This window comes from Metopolophium dirhodum, chromosome 4 (genome assembly GCF_019925205.1).
Source record: "Metopolophium dirhodum isolate CAU chromosome 4, ASM1992520v1, whole genome shotgun sequence".
Classification (NCBI taxonomy): Eukaryota; Metazoa; Arthropoda; class Insecta; order Hemiptera; family Aphididae; genus Metopolophium; species Metopolophium dirhodum.
In genome coordinates, this window is record NC_083563.1 from 17,698,738 (window position 1) to 17,716,325 (window position 17,588).

The 17,588-nt window shown below is 32.8% G+C and overlaps 1 protein-coding gene across 1 annotated transcript in view; it reads right to left on the minus strand.

The window, feature by feature from the left end:
• Positions 1-17,588, minus strand: part of LOC132942719 (zinc finger protein 521-like) — a 130,446-nt gene that overhangs the window by 101,489 nt on the left and 11,369 nt on the right. Inside the window, exon 2 of the mRNA XM_061011344.1 lies at positions 13,114-13,179. Coding sequence (XP_060867327.1) covers positions 13,114-13,179 — 66 coding nt within the window. The remainder of the gene's footprint in view (positions 1-13,113; positions 13,180-17,588) is intronic.

A 17,588-nucleotide genomic window follows, 5' to 3' on the forward strand; every position in this document is an offset into this window, starting at 1 on the left:
CTATGATATTGCATTATTATACCTAAGGCGGGATGGTGATGATAATGATAATGACGATAATAATAACAGTGAACAGTATCATTTGCGCCAGAATGTCACTGCTATAATTATATCGTCCGTTTACTCGAATTGTGATACCTGGTTTATAATATATATGTATATAATAATAGTATAATATATCGGTTAATATTATTGAGTTACGCGATGCTGTCATTAAACCACCGCCATCTGTCGTACATGCACTTTGCCGCAGAATATCACTTCTTTTATAATATTATATTGTACATTGCTGTCACTGTACCACCGTCATCTGTCATACTTGCACTTTGCACATAATGCACATGCACTTTGCCGCAGTGGAGGTAGACGAAAAACGAAAACGATGAGGAGCCGGGAAAAAAACACCACGTTGATAATAATTTGTTGTTAACGTGGACCCTGATAACATCTGATAGGCGATAAAATTCTATACATACACTCGTACGTAAAGCAAGTATTCGACTTTAGCGACGGCACCGACTGTCACGGATCACGTGACTTTTTTGTCCCATTCCAATCGAACGGTATTGCGAAATGTTTTGTGTTTATTGTTTTACACGTAAAACGGGTTACATCATGTATATATTATGTACAAGCATTATAGTATTTAATTTATTTTATAAAGCTAAAGAGCTTTTATCAACAGCAACGAAAAAGCAAAAATCATTTTACTCGCAGCTCAACAACAATGACATACGTGTAGTAACATTTAGATAAATAGTAAATACATTAGAATTTATTGATTGTGTGGATTCAATTGTAAAATAATATAACCTTTTATTGGTGTACGGCAATGTCTATATCGTACGTATATTATATTATATTCTATGTTTTTCTGTGTTGAATTTATAATATTCATGATTATAATATGATCTATAAATTCGTTTGGACTCATTTTAATTTTCAATGTTGCCATAAAAAAGCTAAATTTTTCGTTGTAAAAGTAATTTGAGTTTACATAATATATTAGGTGATTCGTTGTTATATGTTACGTCATTGTTATGACAGTTAATTATATTTCACTTAAACAATATAATATATGTGAGTAAAATAATTATTTTTGTCTGCAAGGTTTACTGTTTCGAACATAATAATATGTACATATCAATAGAGCTGTACATAAAATTATAAAAAACAATGAGCAAGTATAAAAACATGCATACTCACTTACGTTTAAAACAATTAACAACATACAGTGAATTAACAAAGTACATCCTATTGAAACATACTTTTGAATGATAAGGGTTATGTAATATGATAAGGGTACTGATAAACTTTTTCGTAAAGTAGTAAATTAATAAAACTTTGATAAGCTTTTTTCCGATATTATAACTATTATTATTCAAAACACAGTTTAACTTATTAAAAATTAAAAATTAATCAAATAATTGGTTAACTTTATAATGATTTCCTCAAAAACTAGTAGGGAACTCGAATAATGATTAGATACGTATCAATATAAAATCAATAGATCGGCTTGTTTCAGACTCTCCGCTAAAAATCTAAAATCTAACATTGTGTTTCTATCTCATGAAGACGCCACCCCACATGTGTTGTCTCCGTCTCACAAATATAGCGACGTACGTTCACAATAATCCATTTACTCCTGTTATTTTTAAAATTAGAGATAGCTAGGTACTATAAAATTTAATGGTGAGTTTATTATGGTAGAACATTTCGGGGAAATTTATTGATATTTTAATTTCAGCAAATTATTCGTTTTTTTAAAATCGTACATTTTTTTGTACATTTTAAAATATCAGTAAAACCCAGGGTGTCATAGATAATAATCTTACCCTTAAAATGTATAGTACGTTAGGTTAGAGTAAAATGGTTTATTTTGAACGTACAATTTGCTATGCTGTATGTTTGAAAGACGGAAACGACACATGGACTTGGATTCCTCTTAAGTCAAACTTGTCGTAACTGCTGTTTATTGCAAACGCAATAAAGGCCGACTGCATCGTGGCAGCATCATATTACTAGATAATATGAATTATGAGAAACGTATGTTGCACTGCGACAGCTAATGATTTAAGTGATACAATTATTATTTACCTCAAATTATATTATATTATCAGAGTGTTCACGTCATGCATTCATCATATTAGCGATTTATCAGAATTCGTGTGATATTTACCAAAATATGTTCCGATGTATTATCTTAAGAAGAAATACCAATATTAACATACATAACTCAAAGACCAAAGTCTACCACAATATTTTCCAGCTGTCATGTCACCGCAGGTCATGTGATATATTATTATTATTTACGAACAACACGCAAATATGTTTAGAATGCATAGTCTTGTCTCGTTTAAGCAACCTTAACTTCTCTGTCGTCATAAAAAAAAAATGTATTTATTCATATCCACCAGATAGTATTTAGTTATGTAATTAGTTTTTATGGACATACTTTAATAATATGCTATACGTAATACATTATGTATCTAACTTATATTATACACATCAGCTATACTGTATTCTATAAATTTAATGGTCGATTAAAAATTGGTAAAAAAAAAATTAGTAACATTATTTTCAAAATAATTAAAATGTGATGATTATTGAAACTGTTTTAGATTCTGAGTGAAACGATGAATGTATTGATTTTACAATGATGTGTGTTTTTTTTTTTTATTTTTTTTTTTATTTTTTTATTTTTGTGTCTGTGTACACGATAAGTAGTCGAAATAATGCTTCGATTTTCGACTTCAGTATCTTGTTCGATGGGAAAGTGAATATCGTTGGTGCATTGGGGAGGTCAAAATTTTAATTTCCCAGTAGTTTTCAAAAGCGATGTGAAAAACAAAAGAAAAATTAAGGAAAAACGGGAATTTTTACGCAAAATCGATTTTTAACAAAATCGATTTTGGTTATTGGTGTAACTCTAAAACAAATGACCGTAGATGCATGAAATTTTCACTGGTTGTTTATATTTGCATTTTCTATACACAATACAATTTTGAAAATAATTTGACTTTTTTTGAACTGTTTACGGACATTGTCAGTTTTCAGTTTTTTTAAATTTTTTTTCTATAAATATCAATAAAATTTTATTTGTTGGGTAAAAAAGCTTGAAAATTTAATAGAAGGCTCCTAGGTTATTGTTTCAAAGGCAGATGAAAAAAATTAAAAATCCTTAGTCACAGTTTTTTTTTATACACGTTTAAAGTTCAAATCTTGAAAAAATACGGAAAAATCACGAAAATTTGCAAATTATTTTGAGTTAGAAATTCATAAAAAATTTTCTTTTTAAATCTAAGATTTTAAAATCTAATACAAGATTCCTCATAAGTTTGTCTAACTTTATCAAAAAAAAAATTTCTACAAGAAAGTCAAATTAAATTTTTATGAGCGTTTTAAATTCATATTTTTACAACATTAGATATTCACTCGATTTCTCATGTACCGATTTCCTTATTTTCTTGTAATTCAAAAACGAATAACTGTAGATACATGAAAATTTCACTGAATGTTTATATTAGCATTTCCTATACACCATACAATTTTGAAAATATTTTGACACTTTTTGAGCTGTTTACGGGCATTTTCAGTTTTCAATTTTTTTAGTTTTTTTTTCTATAAATATCAATAAAGTTTTATCTGTTGGGCCAAAAAGTGTAAAAATTTAATACAAGACTCCTGATATATTTTTACAATAGCAGTTGAAAAATATTGAAAATACATAGGCACAGTTTTTTTTTATAAGCATTTAAAGATCAAATTTGGACAGAATTTATCAAAATCTCGAAAATTATCAACCATTGTAATTAATAAATTATAAAATGTTCAGTTTTTATAGCTAAGGATTGAAAATTTAAAACAAGATTCCATGTAAATAGATAATTCGGTTACCAAAAAATCTAAAAAATACACAAGCACAGTTTATTTGTATAGTCATTTTAAGTTCAAATTTGGACGAAATTACATAAAAACCTAGAATAACTATTTTAGTTATTTTGTTGTGATTGTATAATATTATTCGTGGGCACTTGAAACTTCTAATTTGTAATATTTTCATCGATATATTATGATGATAGTATCACGGTTTGTTGTTGATGTATAACGCGTTATATGTACCTAATGGATATTGTGATATGATTAATTTGGAATTTATTATAGGTCAATTTTTTTTTTAATACCATAGATAAGTGTATAATATGTCTTATACCTAGACTGACATATCGTCTCCACTCAGAATCGTTTTTCTTATACAATGATATATCATTGAATTCAAATTTAATACCATCCATTATACAGTGACCCACTTGTAACCTACAGTACAGCAGAGCGACATCCACTTGCCCACCTTTTTTTAAAATTTTATATATTATATATTGTGATTGTGTGTACCTATACCTATATTACTATTCTAATTTGTTTACACTCGCAGATGATTGTGTTTTTAGTCCATTCTTGGAAAAAAAAATAAAATATAACGATTCACCGTGATCAATTTTGCTTGTTAGCGTGCTATATGGATGTTTATACAAATACCACAATATAATATGTATAACATCATACATATCGTGTATGAACGTGCACGAGAGACACGAGTGATCCAAGTATTTTCATTTGCATTGACACGAAATTGAGAAACGCAACTTTCCTATTTTATTCCGAATAGAATTCACCAATATTATAATAACACAACGCGTTCTTTATTCATTATTGAAATATTTTTTTTCAAACGCGAGTTGCTAGTTTCATACACCTATAATATATTACGTAAAGCAGACGTCGAATTCCTGTGATGGTGCGTAGGGGAATGGCAGTCACTGCAACACGCGTCTGTATACTCGCAGCACACTCGCACTTCGGGGTGATAAAACACGTAATGATCGATGTGAAAAATATATAATATATCAATCAAATCTTGCCGGGTCGGACCCTTTGGGCTACGATGTCGGTGCCCGCATAAAGGTATATACGACGCGTACAAACTGTCGGCGGCCATGACGTATACGCGCGCCCTAAGTACGCAGCCCACCTGTCACCCACCGACGACGATGTACTCGTGAAGAAACGTTCGTAATTCGCTGTAAACCGTAATAATAGGAAGCACAATATTATAATTTATAACCGCAGTAATATCGGCGCGTGCATGATCCACTCATTCCGGTGTGGTAGGCCTAGCGCTAACTGTTATTTGTAAAGTAAAATATCATTTAATACGTATATTTTACTATATTATACACATATGTCTAAGTTATTTCGTTTCCAGTCGTATAGGCGTAACGCAAGTACATCCGTGATGTAAACAACGGTCGTGAAAATGACCAAATCATTAATCAATTCCCCGTCGTATTTCCCCTGACCAAACACGTTAGTAAGGTAATGTTTATAGTCTTGAGCTACAGTGAATAAATGCTAGTATGTGTGTGGTGTCACCGTTTATAATTTTTATTTTTTTTAATGCAGTTTGCTCAGAATTATTACTATGTTCGAGGGACGCGTTCACTACAGTATATTTTTCATGTAGTATTTATTTTTGCATTAATATCTGAGATGGGCGGTTATCTTATAGAATTAACTTATTTAAATATTTTATAAGTTGAATAACTAATTTTTATTAGGTATTCAAATAGTTGTGCATGTTTTGAAGTTAAGACACGAAGCTGGTCAACGAGTATAATATAGGTCGAAGTTGGTCGGAAGGTGCTTATTGAAGGACGATCACGCAGTATATGATATTGATATAAATATAATATAATATCGTCGGTCAGCCATCAGCGCCTCTTGCGTCATAATATACTCAAATACTCATTAATTATATTGTCGTATAAAGTACGTTTAGCTCACTGCTGCACATAATTAGTTTCGAATCTCTATGAAATCGACGGTCGCTAACCACTAACCAGCTTGGGTAAATGTACGATAACAAAATGTGATTTCAGACGTTTCAGTCTTCACCGTGACATTTGATCCTAGTCCATGGGTCACCGCCAGGTCATCTTTCAAAGGTATCTTTAAGAACTATTTTAAATCGTTATGTACTCGCCACCCCCTCCGCCGTTCCAACCTAAAAAACACAGCTGTTCGTGTCGTCGATTTTTGCTAACACGACGAAAGTCGAAACCGTGCCGTCGCCGACGACGATTTTACGACCGCGTCTGTATAGGTATATGTATAAATAAAGTACATTTATCGTATAAATATACGCGTGCGCGCGCACACACACATACACATACACACAACACACACACTGGCCCGCACAAGACGCGTATATAACAACTCGTATAGCACCGCGCGGCGGGAAAGAAGTGCTCCCGGGAGTAGTTTTAAAATGCAAACTTGCCGGTACGTCCCAGGAGACGTTCGACGCCTTCGGGCGTTCAGCCGGTAAACAAAAGCCATGTGCACGCGAGATAACAACAATAACGTGCTATATATATCTATATACATACATGTATAGATGAACGTATATATTATATACCTATATATATATATATATATATATATATATATATTTACCTATATATATATATATATATATTTATATATATATATATATATATATATATATTTATATATATATATATATTTATATGCTGTGCGCGAGCGGGAGAAAGACTATAAGGAAGACGGCGGGGTGGTGAGAAGGGTATAGAGAGGTAAGCGCAGGTACCTCTGGGAGGCGACAGTATGATGTGCGCTCTCCTCCCCACCCCCCGTCAAGGGGTTGCACACGCGTATCCCCCGTAGACTAATATGTCAGCGAGCTACCGTTTTCCGAAGGTTACCTCTATACGCGAACGGCACCCCGGAGGCCGTTCGACGACCACCCTGCACCCTGCCTCCCAACGCTGCCACCGCAATCCGACTTTACCGCCCGACGCACTGCGGTCTCATACATGTATATAATATTATGGCGCACACCCGTTCGAAATATACGTAGGTATACATTATTATTATATTATGCATACCGATAAACGTGCGTTAATGTTATATGGATATATTCTAAAGAATATACGCGGAGCACCATTACGGTTTCGGGAAGACCACAAGATACGTACCTATTATGTATAGTTATCCTACATATAGGTCTGCGAACCGTCTGCGAACCGAAGAAGAATACGTTACTCGCCAAATCTTCCAGACCGATTATATCGTAATTCATAACAGCATTGTATCCTATAAGTTACCTGCAGGTCAGTGCACCAACTGCAAATAAATAGGCAGGCACATATTATGTTTATGAGGTACCTATATTATATTCGTACCTAGCGCAAGAGACGTCTCAGGCGCGCCGTACATGCATGGAGCACGCGTCTGACCCTTGCCGACAAAAGCACCGGTAGATGCAGGGTGAAACCCGGTTTACAGACGGTACAGTGTGCGTGCGTGCGTATAGGACTCATCAATTCTCCTAGTGGTTTCAGGGGTTGCGGGCCGTGGGGGGAGAGAGAGTGACAAGCAGCGGGTTTTACGTAGGTGCTCGCGCGCGTGCGTGTGTGTACGAGTGAATGCGTATGTATGTATGTGTGTGCGTATGTATTTATGTATGTGTGTGTGTGTGTGTGTGAGTGTGTGCGTGTGTGAGTTGGGTGAGCGGGGTTTAGTGACGGCAGTGGTGGTAGTGGCGGTGGAGATGATGAAGAGGGGAGTGAAAGCGCGAGCGTTACTCTGGGGAAATTGCTGCGCCTCGCTAAGCCACTCTGATGGAGTTGCCGGCAATCCCAGGTGGCCGGCGGCCTCTCGGCTTATCTACCCACCCCCTACCCTTTTCCCGCCGCGACCGACATCCACCGCCGCCGCCGGAACTCTGAATTCGCACCGGTCGAACTCGAGCCCAGCCCGCCCCCGCCCGAACACTCGTCCCCCGACGCCGCCGCACATCCGCACCCTCACCCCACCACACACCGCGACTGGTCTGACTCGCCTCTCCACCGTCGTCACCACCGTCTACGTCACTCGAGAGGATATCTGCCGCCAGCGGAAGCTCGGTGCTTTTATTTTTTTCCAGACGCCACCACCGCCCGACGAGGGGTTTATCATAACAACGTCGAGTGCATGCGAAACGAGTTGATTCCCCGACATCGACTAATTGAAAACCGAGCATACCATAATATATATATATATTGTTATACCTTCACTACGGTATACGTATATATACTATACGTTTCGAGAGCGTGTATGTGTGTGTGTGTATCTGAGATTTTCGTTTCCTTTTTTATGACTTTGAAATAAAATATGTATATTTAATATATCGTCCATGGTAAAGTATATACTACATAATATACACAAAATATATATCTATATTGTCGTCACGTCATCGTCATAACATGAATAGTTTTGTGTATTCTTACGTATGCATTACAGTTAATTATATTATACATTTATACTTATAGCACTCTACAGAAACTCAATAAGGGTACCTAGCTGACAATATTATAATTGTATAATTTCCGACGAACGTAATGAACGTCTGGTGGAATTCGTAGTGCTGATTTGTTATCGCGTTTATTCACGAAGAAAAATTATTGAATTATGTCGAACTATTTAGGGATTGCGACAATTCTATAACAAAACGTTATCATCACAACACCATATAATATAGATGATAGGAGTTTCATAAATTCATCATGCATATATTATCTGTATTTAAGCTACTAGCCAATCTGAAAATAGAAATTATACTGATGAACAACTTTAAAATCGTCTAAAATTTGTATTCAATTAATTATACTCAATTAAATATTTTTTTATTCTATTATGCTTCCCATCTATATAGGTGATTTATGATAATAAATCGTATTTTGGCATATTTACGTCAATATTAAGCTATGCTTACAAAACAAATTGACAAGTATGAAGTAGGTATCTATAAAGTATAACACTTAGTTATAGTTGAAATTAAATTTATATATTCAGATTTTATTCTAAATATATTAAGTATTATATTTTCTCATCATCTTCAGATTTGAATCATACTGTCACACCACCATAATATATGATATCATCCATCGGTAACTTTCATATTTACTGTTCTTTTAGAACCAACATTAACTTTACCTCCTCCTTTGACTATATAACACTCAGACACTCTATTAAATAGTTTCATATGTATTTGCTTCGAAACTTTCTTATGACATAATTTATCCTGTACCATCAGTCATTTATGCGTGACCTATATTAACGTCCATTTCTTATACTGTATAGTATTGATCTTATATAGTTTTTATATAGTCCTTCACCAGCTTCTCGCAATATTTAATTAATTAATTATTAATATAGTTACTAGAAGCCCGACCAAAAGTGATGCGAAGCTGGTATAATTCTGGTATAGCTATAACATGAATACTATTTAATGATAATGTGTATTACAGTAAATGGTCAGGTACTTCCATTCGTTCTAATAAAGTCGTTTTATTAAAAAGTATTTAATAATATTATATTGAAATTTTTCCGTTATAAATAAAAACCTTATTAAAGTACAAACTATATATTTCATAGGTTACCTAAAATTGCATTAAGTTGTTATAAACTACATTATGATATATAGTACGCATAAACTAATTTCACCTTACTAACCCTTATTCACTTACTTAGATGTACTACAAACCATTTTTATGAAATACCGGGATATTAAACTCATGAGAGTATTAGTGTACCTAAATTGCCTAATCAAAGCGCCGCGTTACTATTATTGAATTATTATTAAAATATGTCAACGTAATATTCTGTAAAAGTGATAATAGTAGCATTTAGCTTATTACTGTTAAGCTGTATAATTTGTTAAACTAGTAAAATAAATACAATTAACAGTTATTAGAAAACTGGTCAAAATTATATTTTAATCATTCACTATTCACCTTCAGAAACGTGTACTCATATCAGCCCGGCCAATCATATATAATAATATACTAAACTTTCGATAAACATACAATAAATATGAATTTTATTTAAATTTAATAAAATGTATTGTGAAATAATACTATCAAATTCAATAAAAATATTAAAATTGTACATAATTTCATCAAACATTCGTAATTTAAAATGATTTACTAACATCAATGTTTACTCAATAATATGTAATGCATTTTTATTTATTTATTTATTAAGGTAATTTTCAAATATAAAAACAATTAAAAATTATATATTAATGTAAATCAAGTTGTTTAATTACTATTTATAACCAAACTCAAAATACCAACATAATATTTTAAAATTGTTACATTATTTAAAAATTATGTCTTCACATTCATTTGATTTATTTAAATAATATGACGCACACTATTCGAAAAGTGAAAAAATTGTATTTATATGTTATTGTTTGGTACAATTACACAAAAAAAATAGCTACTTTTAATAGTTCGTAATAAATAATAATGAGATAAATATTACCATAATCCATCATTATGCAAATACAATAACCTATGGTGTACTTGTAGGTTGGTGAAAATGTTTTATTAAACTGAGTTATAAAACATTATAAATTATAACTTTATAAGAAAATGTTGAAACAAGAGTATTATTTTTGTCACACCATTTTTTTACAAATATAGATTTTATTTGTAGTATAAAATAATATAATATAATAGTTTATTGGAAAAAACACGGATGCATAGTTTAAAAAAAATTATTATAATTTAGACATGCCAATATTATTGATATTTGATTAACTATTGGCGAATGGTTGTTGAGTTACTATGCAGACCTCAAATAATACTTATAACATTTTGATTTATGAAAATAAGCAAGATTAATTTATGAATAAATATGATAAAACAAAAATCGTTTATCAGAAAACAGCTGACGCGACATCGGTGACAGCTATAGGCTTCAACGCGTTCAGGCATGAAAAACTGCTGTTGAGGAATAAGCGGAGCCACCTCGCTCAACTCCCCACTCCCCAACCCACACTTTGATTTAAATTACGTGTGGATCATCTTTCCTTGTATGGCCAAAAAGGAATTTAAGTTCACCACAATGTTTTACTACTAAAGATGTACAATCTGCTTCTACTGCGCACGTTTAAAATTATTTTAACTTTAGTTGTTTTTAAAAATACAAAAGTTTCATGTACCACGTCATTCACGTCTAGACGATATTATTATTAATTATACATACGTATAAAAAATATTTCGTAATTTACTTTTAGCAGAATATTTAATCATTGTATTATAAAACAAATATAGCATAATAATGTATGTACATTTTAAAATTCATAGGTAGGTACTTACTACATTATAGTAGTTAAGTTATTATGTTTTTAAAATACTAAAACACGTACATTATTTATTTTTCTGAACACTGACTTTTTTAATAGAATGCTGTATATACACCACTGTAGCACTGTCTACTATTGTATTGTCTACCATATAATATTTATATTTATGACTTTTTGAAAATATTATAAATCTTAGGTTATGGGAAGGCAAAGGTTTTATGTTTTATTGGGATAATAATCATAAAAAATTTAAATCTGATAAATATGTCAACGTATTTAATTGTTTTGCTTTTATAATTTTTAGATTGAAAATCTAAATAAACCAGGGAAGTCAAACATATTAAACACTATTCATCGTCGAAAGACTAAGAAAAACGTTTATAACAACCACACAAATATATTTAAAACCGTAATAGATTTCATGATGAAAGGGGTGAAGAGGGCATAAAACTTGTTTTTTGAGTCTGCGGGATGCAATTAATCAGGCGCCGAAAGCGGGGCACGATGCCCCCGGGGGATACCACAAGGCGCATACCTAATATTGACTTGCCCGCCGCCAAGTCGTTTTACGCTGGTGCTGCATGTGCCGTAAGGGTACCCGGGAAAAAGAGAAAACGCGCACAAGAAAAACTCTGATTAGTCGGCAAACCCCTCGAGAACCATAACCCCCTCGCATAAAAGGTAAGTTTCTCTACCCCGCGACGCCGTCCCGATGGTTTTTTTCCCTCTTTTTCTTCTTATCTCTTCGCGCTGTAATTGAAATGGCATCTCTCTCTCTGGCTGTCTCTCTCTCTCCCTCTCTCTCTCTCCGTCTATCTCTCCCTCTCCATCTCCTTCTATCACTTTCACTGATACTCACTTTATCACTCTTTCTCTTTCTCTCTCTCTCTCTCTTTTTTTCTCTCTCTCTCTGTCTCTCTCTCTAGTTGCCACTCTATCTCGGTCACTCATTATATATATAAACTTGTATATATTATACATATACATCATTCAGAGATAATATTACACCAGGTCTTGGTATAAATACACATATTTTTCCCTTCCGTAATAAACGGTAGAAAAAAAACAGAAATCGTTTAAATGGAATTCTAATGTATATAATGTTTTTTTTTTTTTTAATGTACTTTTAGTCAACCTTTATAGCATATACCAGTAAAACGAAAAATATTCGTAAAAATTGATGGAGAGAGTGATAGAGTACGTGAAGAATAAATAAGATATAAAGAACTAGTGAAAGAGTGTGAGCATGAGAGTGTGAGGGCCAGACGGACAGGCTGCAAAATATAATAAGAGAGGAGAGGCGCTGGAGAAAGAGCTAGTCTGGGAGTTCGTGCATGGTGAGTAGGTTGGGTGGTTAGGCATTGATGGGAGGAATGTGGAAGGACGGAGAAAACAAACCGTTCCCATTGGCATAATGAAACACGTATATGAACCGTGGAAATACCGCGTGAAAAGCGGCCAATTTAGTTGAAACGCAACCTCGCGTCGTCGTGCCGGGCTCATGGCAGACGTGGTCTGCAGTAGTGGAAATTGCAAAAGGGGTTTTCCTGCACCTCGTTTCTTCGTTACGGCTGGCCCCCAGGGACACCAAAAATCCCCCTAGCACCTGCGGGAGCGACTCGAAAATCCTGGGATTTTATTCACATATATGTGCTGCTGGGACGAAAACCTATGTATACATACAATATACGTGCATATACCTATAACCTACCAACGAAAATAGAAGAGAAAACGACGTGTGTGTGCGTGTGTGTGTGTGTGTGTGTGTGTGTGTGTAGTGTATGCGTGCGTGTGCATATATTTATATTATACACAAACAGCAAAAGGAGGGTACAAAAATCGATTTTTTATGATTTCTGTTAAATTTCTTATTTTATTTTTGTTTCATTTTCACTCACCTGTAGGAGATAACGGTGGCATGAGGTCTTCGTCGTCGAATACGTCTTCCGCGTCAAGATTTCCATCTACAAAACATAATATATACAAATGAAATATGAAATATATGAAAATATATATATTACGTCTGTTATTAGTACGAACATATTATTTCACCATCCTACAGACTTGTCGATCATTTCAACGCGACAAGGCTATAAGATATGCCAATATGTTATGTGAAAGAAAAATATCAGAAAATAGTCATACCTAATACAAGACTGTATTACGTGTCCGCCAAACATACATTTAAATAAACTCACGCCTAATCAATTCCCAAAACCTTATTAAAATCTTTGAAATCTTTAGTTTTATTCATAGTTTCATTGAGGTGAATAATACTGTAAACTGTTCACAAAAAAATTGAACAACAGTGGGTATCGTAATTTATAGTTTATTAATCAGATATTTATGCTAATTGAGCTAGATACTTATATTTTAGTAAAAAAAACTAAAATAAAGTCATTAAAATTATTTTCATTAAATATTTGTTTCAGAATGATGATTAATTATTTTAAATTAAATATGAATGAACTAATAATTTTAACCATAACTGATACAGTTGATAAGCTATTTTTACGATAGATTATTGTATCAGGCATATTCTTACTTTTTATTACTGTAATTAAAATATTATATAACAAGTATTCGTATTCTTTTATTAATATAAATTACCGTACATATAACATAGCTACGTGTTGATTGTAAATCTTTTTTTTTATTATTATCATCCATATTTTTAAATATCCATATGGATTATTAAGTATTATATTGCTTCATAATTTATACAAATAGTCACAAATACACTTATAATATTATAAGTTATATTACTGATTGTTAAGTATAGATATACCATAATTTCATTGATATTTATAGTTATGGAATTTGATATTTTTTTAAACTATAAATTTTTAAAATTTAATATTAAAACAGTGAATTTTTCAGGATACATATCGTACACGTCTTAATCAATTTAATATATATATATTTATTTTTGATAAACCATAACTATTATAAATATATTCATTCGTGAGTATTATAAATAGAAGCTAAAATGTCAAGCATAGTATGTATTAAGTTTTAATTTGCGAATGTTAAATACTACACATTTTTGATTTCCGGCAGTTTCTACATGTTTTATGCCCCTAATTATTAGTAATTAAAACTAAAATATTCTTTAAGTATTCTTATTCAAACTTTGCACTTAAAATCAAAAAATAATATATAGGTATAGTACATAATACGATTCAATGAAATGTCAACTTAACATTTTCTAAATAGTGGTATCTTTACGATGTCTTCAAAATGCTATGATAGAAGTGATTTTATGACCGCTTAAAGGTCATCAAAATATACATTATTTACGGTGTTTTTCGTTCGAATATATTCGAAAAATGACGCACTATTGAACGGTCACTAAAACACGAATGAAGTATGAAATTTTAATTTATTTACTGCGTTGGTCACATAATAATAATGTTACATATTACTTATTTAATTGATATTATTTAATATTTTTGAAAATTCTCGTTAAGTATGGCATATTAGCTACACTATAAATGTATTGTCACAATAACCTCATTTTTATACAATATATTTATTATGTATTAATTAGGTCACTGTAACAGTGAGTGAGTGAGTATCGCCCATATCTATACAAAAGTCAAATCGATTTTTACCAACAAACATTTACTGCCTTGTATATTTATGGATTAAACATATGATGATATATAGCCATATAGGTACCTACTTGCATAACGTCATATTATTATTCATTATGATGAGAAAAATATAATGATGGTAGCGGTTATGCATATTATATCTAATGGTTATGATGATATAATTTAAAGTATTGAAGAGTGGATTTTAAAAATCAAATAAATAGCAAAGTGAATCTGTATGAGTGTATACTGGTCGACCAAATAGTTGACGGGGTACCAACGACCTACCACCAACAGGATTGAATATATCTCCACTATACCTCAGAGCTCAGTAATTGATTTAACGAATATAAAATGTTATCAAATTACTATGAAATATAATACTCATTTATTTACTTATAATTTCTTATAATACAAGTTCAAACCCTTAACATTATAATACACCGATATAGGCTGCAACCTAACCTATTATGTGAAGACGAACATTTCAATTTTTCAAATCAATCAATATTATAAGTAGGCAGTATGGCGACAATGCGTTGTTTTGTCGGAGGTGAATTTTATATTACCTAACAATAATAATAATACGATGGCTCGTGTACCGCGGGGGGTAAAATGGTATTATTTTAATCCAAAGGGGAATAACTGCGATGGGATTTCGATCGCGACTATTGCGCGTGTGCATAAGTGCAATGCGATGTATCCCATCAAAACGATAATTTACTTGTCGAATATTTTATCCTAATGGCTGCAGGTGCCATAATAATATAACACAACACATAATGCTAGCGCCAGCAGCGAATTCGTTGTGTGCGAAAAACTTGTCATCCGTATTATTGTCGTGCGCCAGCTATATACACAATATAATGCTAATATATCCTACAACACCACCCTGGGTATATACGAGTGCATTAAGCCGGTGGATAATTTGAATTCCACGTATCATCCCATAATTGTCATCATCGTCACAATTGAATAAAATATTTTTCGGTCTGTCATGAGATTTATGTCCGCGCGAAATGCATTAAAACGTACCCATACTTATATAACGCACAAATGCGTTTCCAAGAGTAATTATACCAAACGCCACAATATCATATTATTATTGTATATATTATTATATACGAGTACTGCGTACAGTTGGCACATTCCACGTGTAGGTCACCTGTGTACGTACCGTAATAATATGTAAGTACTAAATTTATTGATGGTAAACCGATTCGAAAACCGGTGACGCGTCCATTGCTATAATATTACGTAATATGCGTTTATAGTATAAGCATATTTTGTATACTATACTCAATTATGGTGGACGCAATATAATTATATAGATTTTCGGGCGTGGAGTCGTGGTGCATTGGTGCATTTGTATCGGTTAGATATTTTACGTATGCGATACATTATTATCTTAAAAACGGAGCGATGACTGCAGCTGACAACTTCTGACATACTCATAGACCATAGGTACACAAAGTATACATAATATTATATTATGAATACCGAAGTAAATATTGATATAGATTGTAGGTACAATTTACTAAATCTAACTCACAAATCGCACAATATGATAATTCATATAATATATGGTATTGGAAAACTTACTTACCAAAATTGAAACCATCACCTAAAGTCCTAAACATTTGTTCAAAACTCATTTTATGACTGAGAAACAACCCGTAGGTCTACCTATAGGCACCATTAAATAATATTAGGTAGGTACATAAGAGTTCGTTTCAAAAAAAGGTGCAATAAATTATAGCCTATTTGAAAAAAATAATGTGATGATATAATCCTGTAATCATAATTTATGAAATAATACTATCGTGTTTTTTTGTAACCCAGATAACGTTGACAATACGTCTATATACTATGATAATTATACAACAGGATAGACATGAAATAATTGTAAATACTTTATGCAATAATTTGAGGGGTAAAATATTTTTTATCTCATAAATGTACATTTATTTATTTTAAAAGTTTTGATGATTTATACTGTTAGCATATCCAAGGAAAGGGTGATGCCTTTTCCCCCTCCCCATTACGTCATTATCAACATATATGTGTATTGTTAAATATTATAGGGTCAAAGGTTATTGGTCGGATGAAGTTTAATAAGTAATAACTAATTACGATTTTCAAACACGTGCGTTGTTTAATATAAACTAAAAAAATATAGATTTTTTAATATTGCCTAGGAAACGGATAGCGAGAAAAACGAATTTTTCGTATGCGACGGAACTTAATAATATAATATTATTATCTAGTATACCGCGTTTTATTATTACGGTTCGAGATCAAATGGTTTTTGAAACGCGCGTGCACCCCGCTATAACCCTCGCATAAATTCGAAGTCACGGTACGACCGAAACGCATTTAAGCCAAATAACGGATATTCTTAGAAAGTCACAGCGGCCGCCTCCGTGGCCCGTAATATCCGATCCGGCAGTCGGTGATATACGTGAGTAGGGTACGTGCGACTGGCTATCGCGACAACCCGTATACCCACCCTCCTTACCACCCTCCCACGCCTAACCCTCCCCGCAGCGAGCACTTCATAAACTTGTACATTACCATAATTATTACTCACGCAACCGTAATTGAAAATATTATTTTGTATTAGACCGTAGACACGCGTGGGCCGTAATAAAATACCGTGTCGAGCCGTCCTCCGCGATTCGTCGAAATTTCGGTGTCCAATATTATGGCGAAATATATATGAGACGGGTGTTTTATGTAAGAATCGACAATGGCCAACAAATAGAACGCGCGGGTAT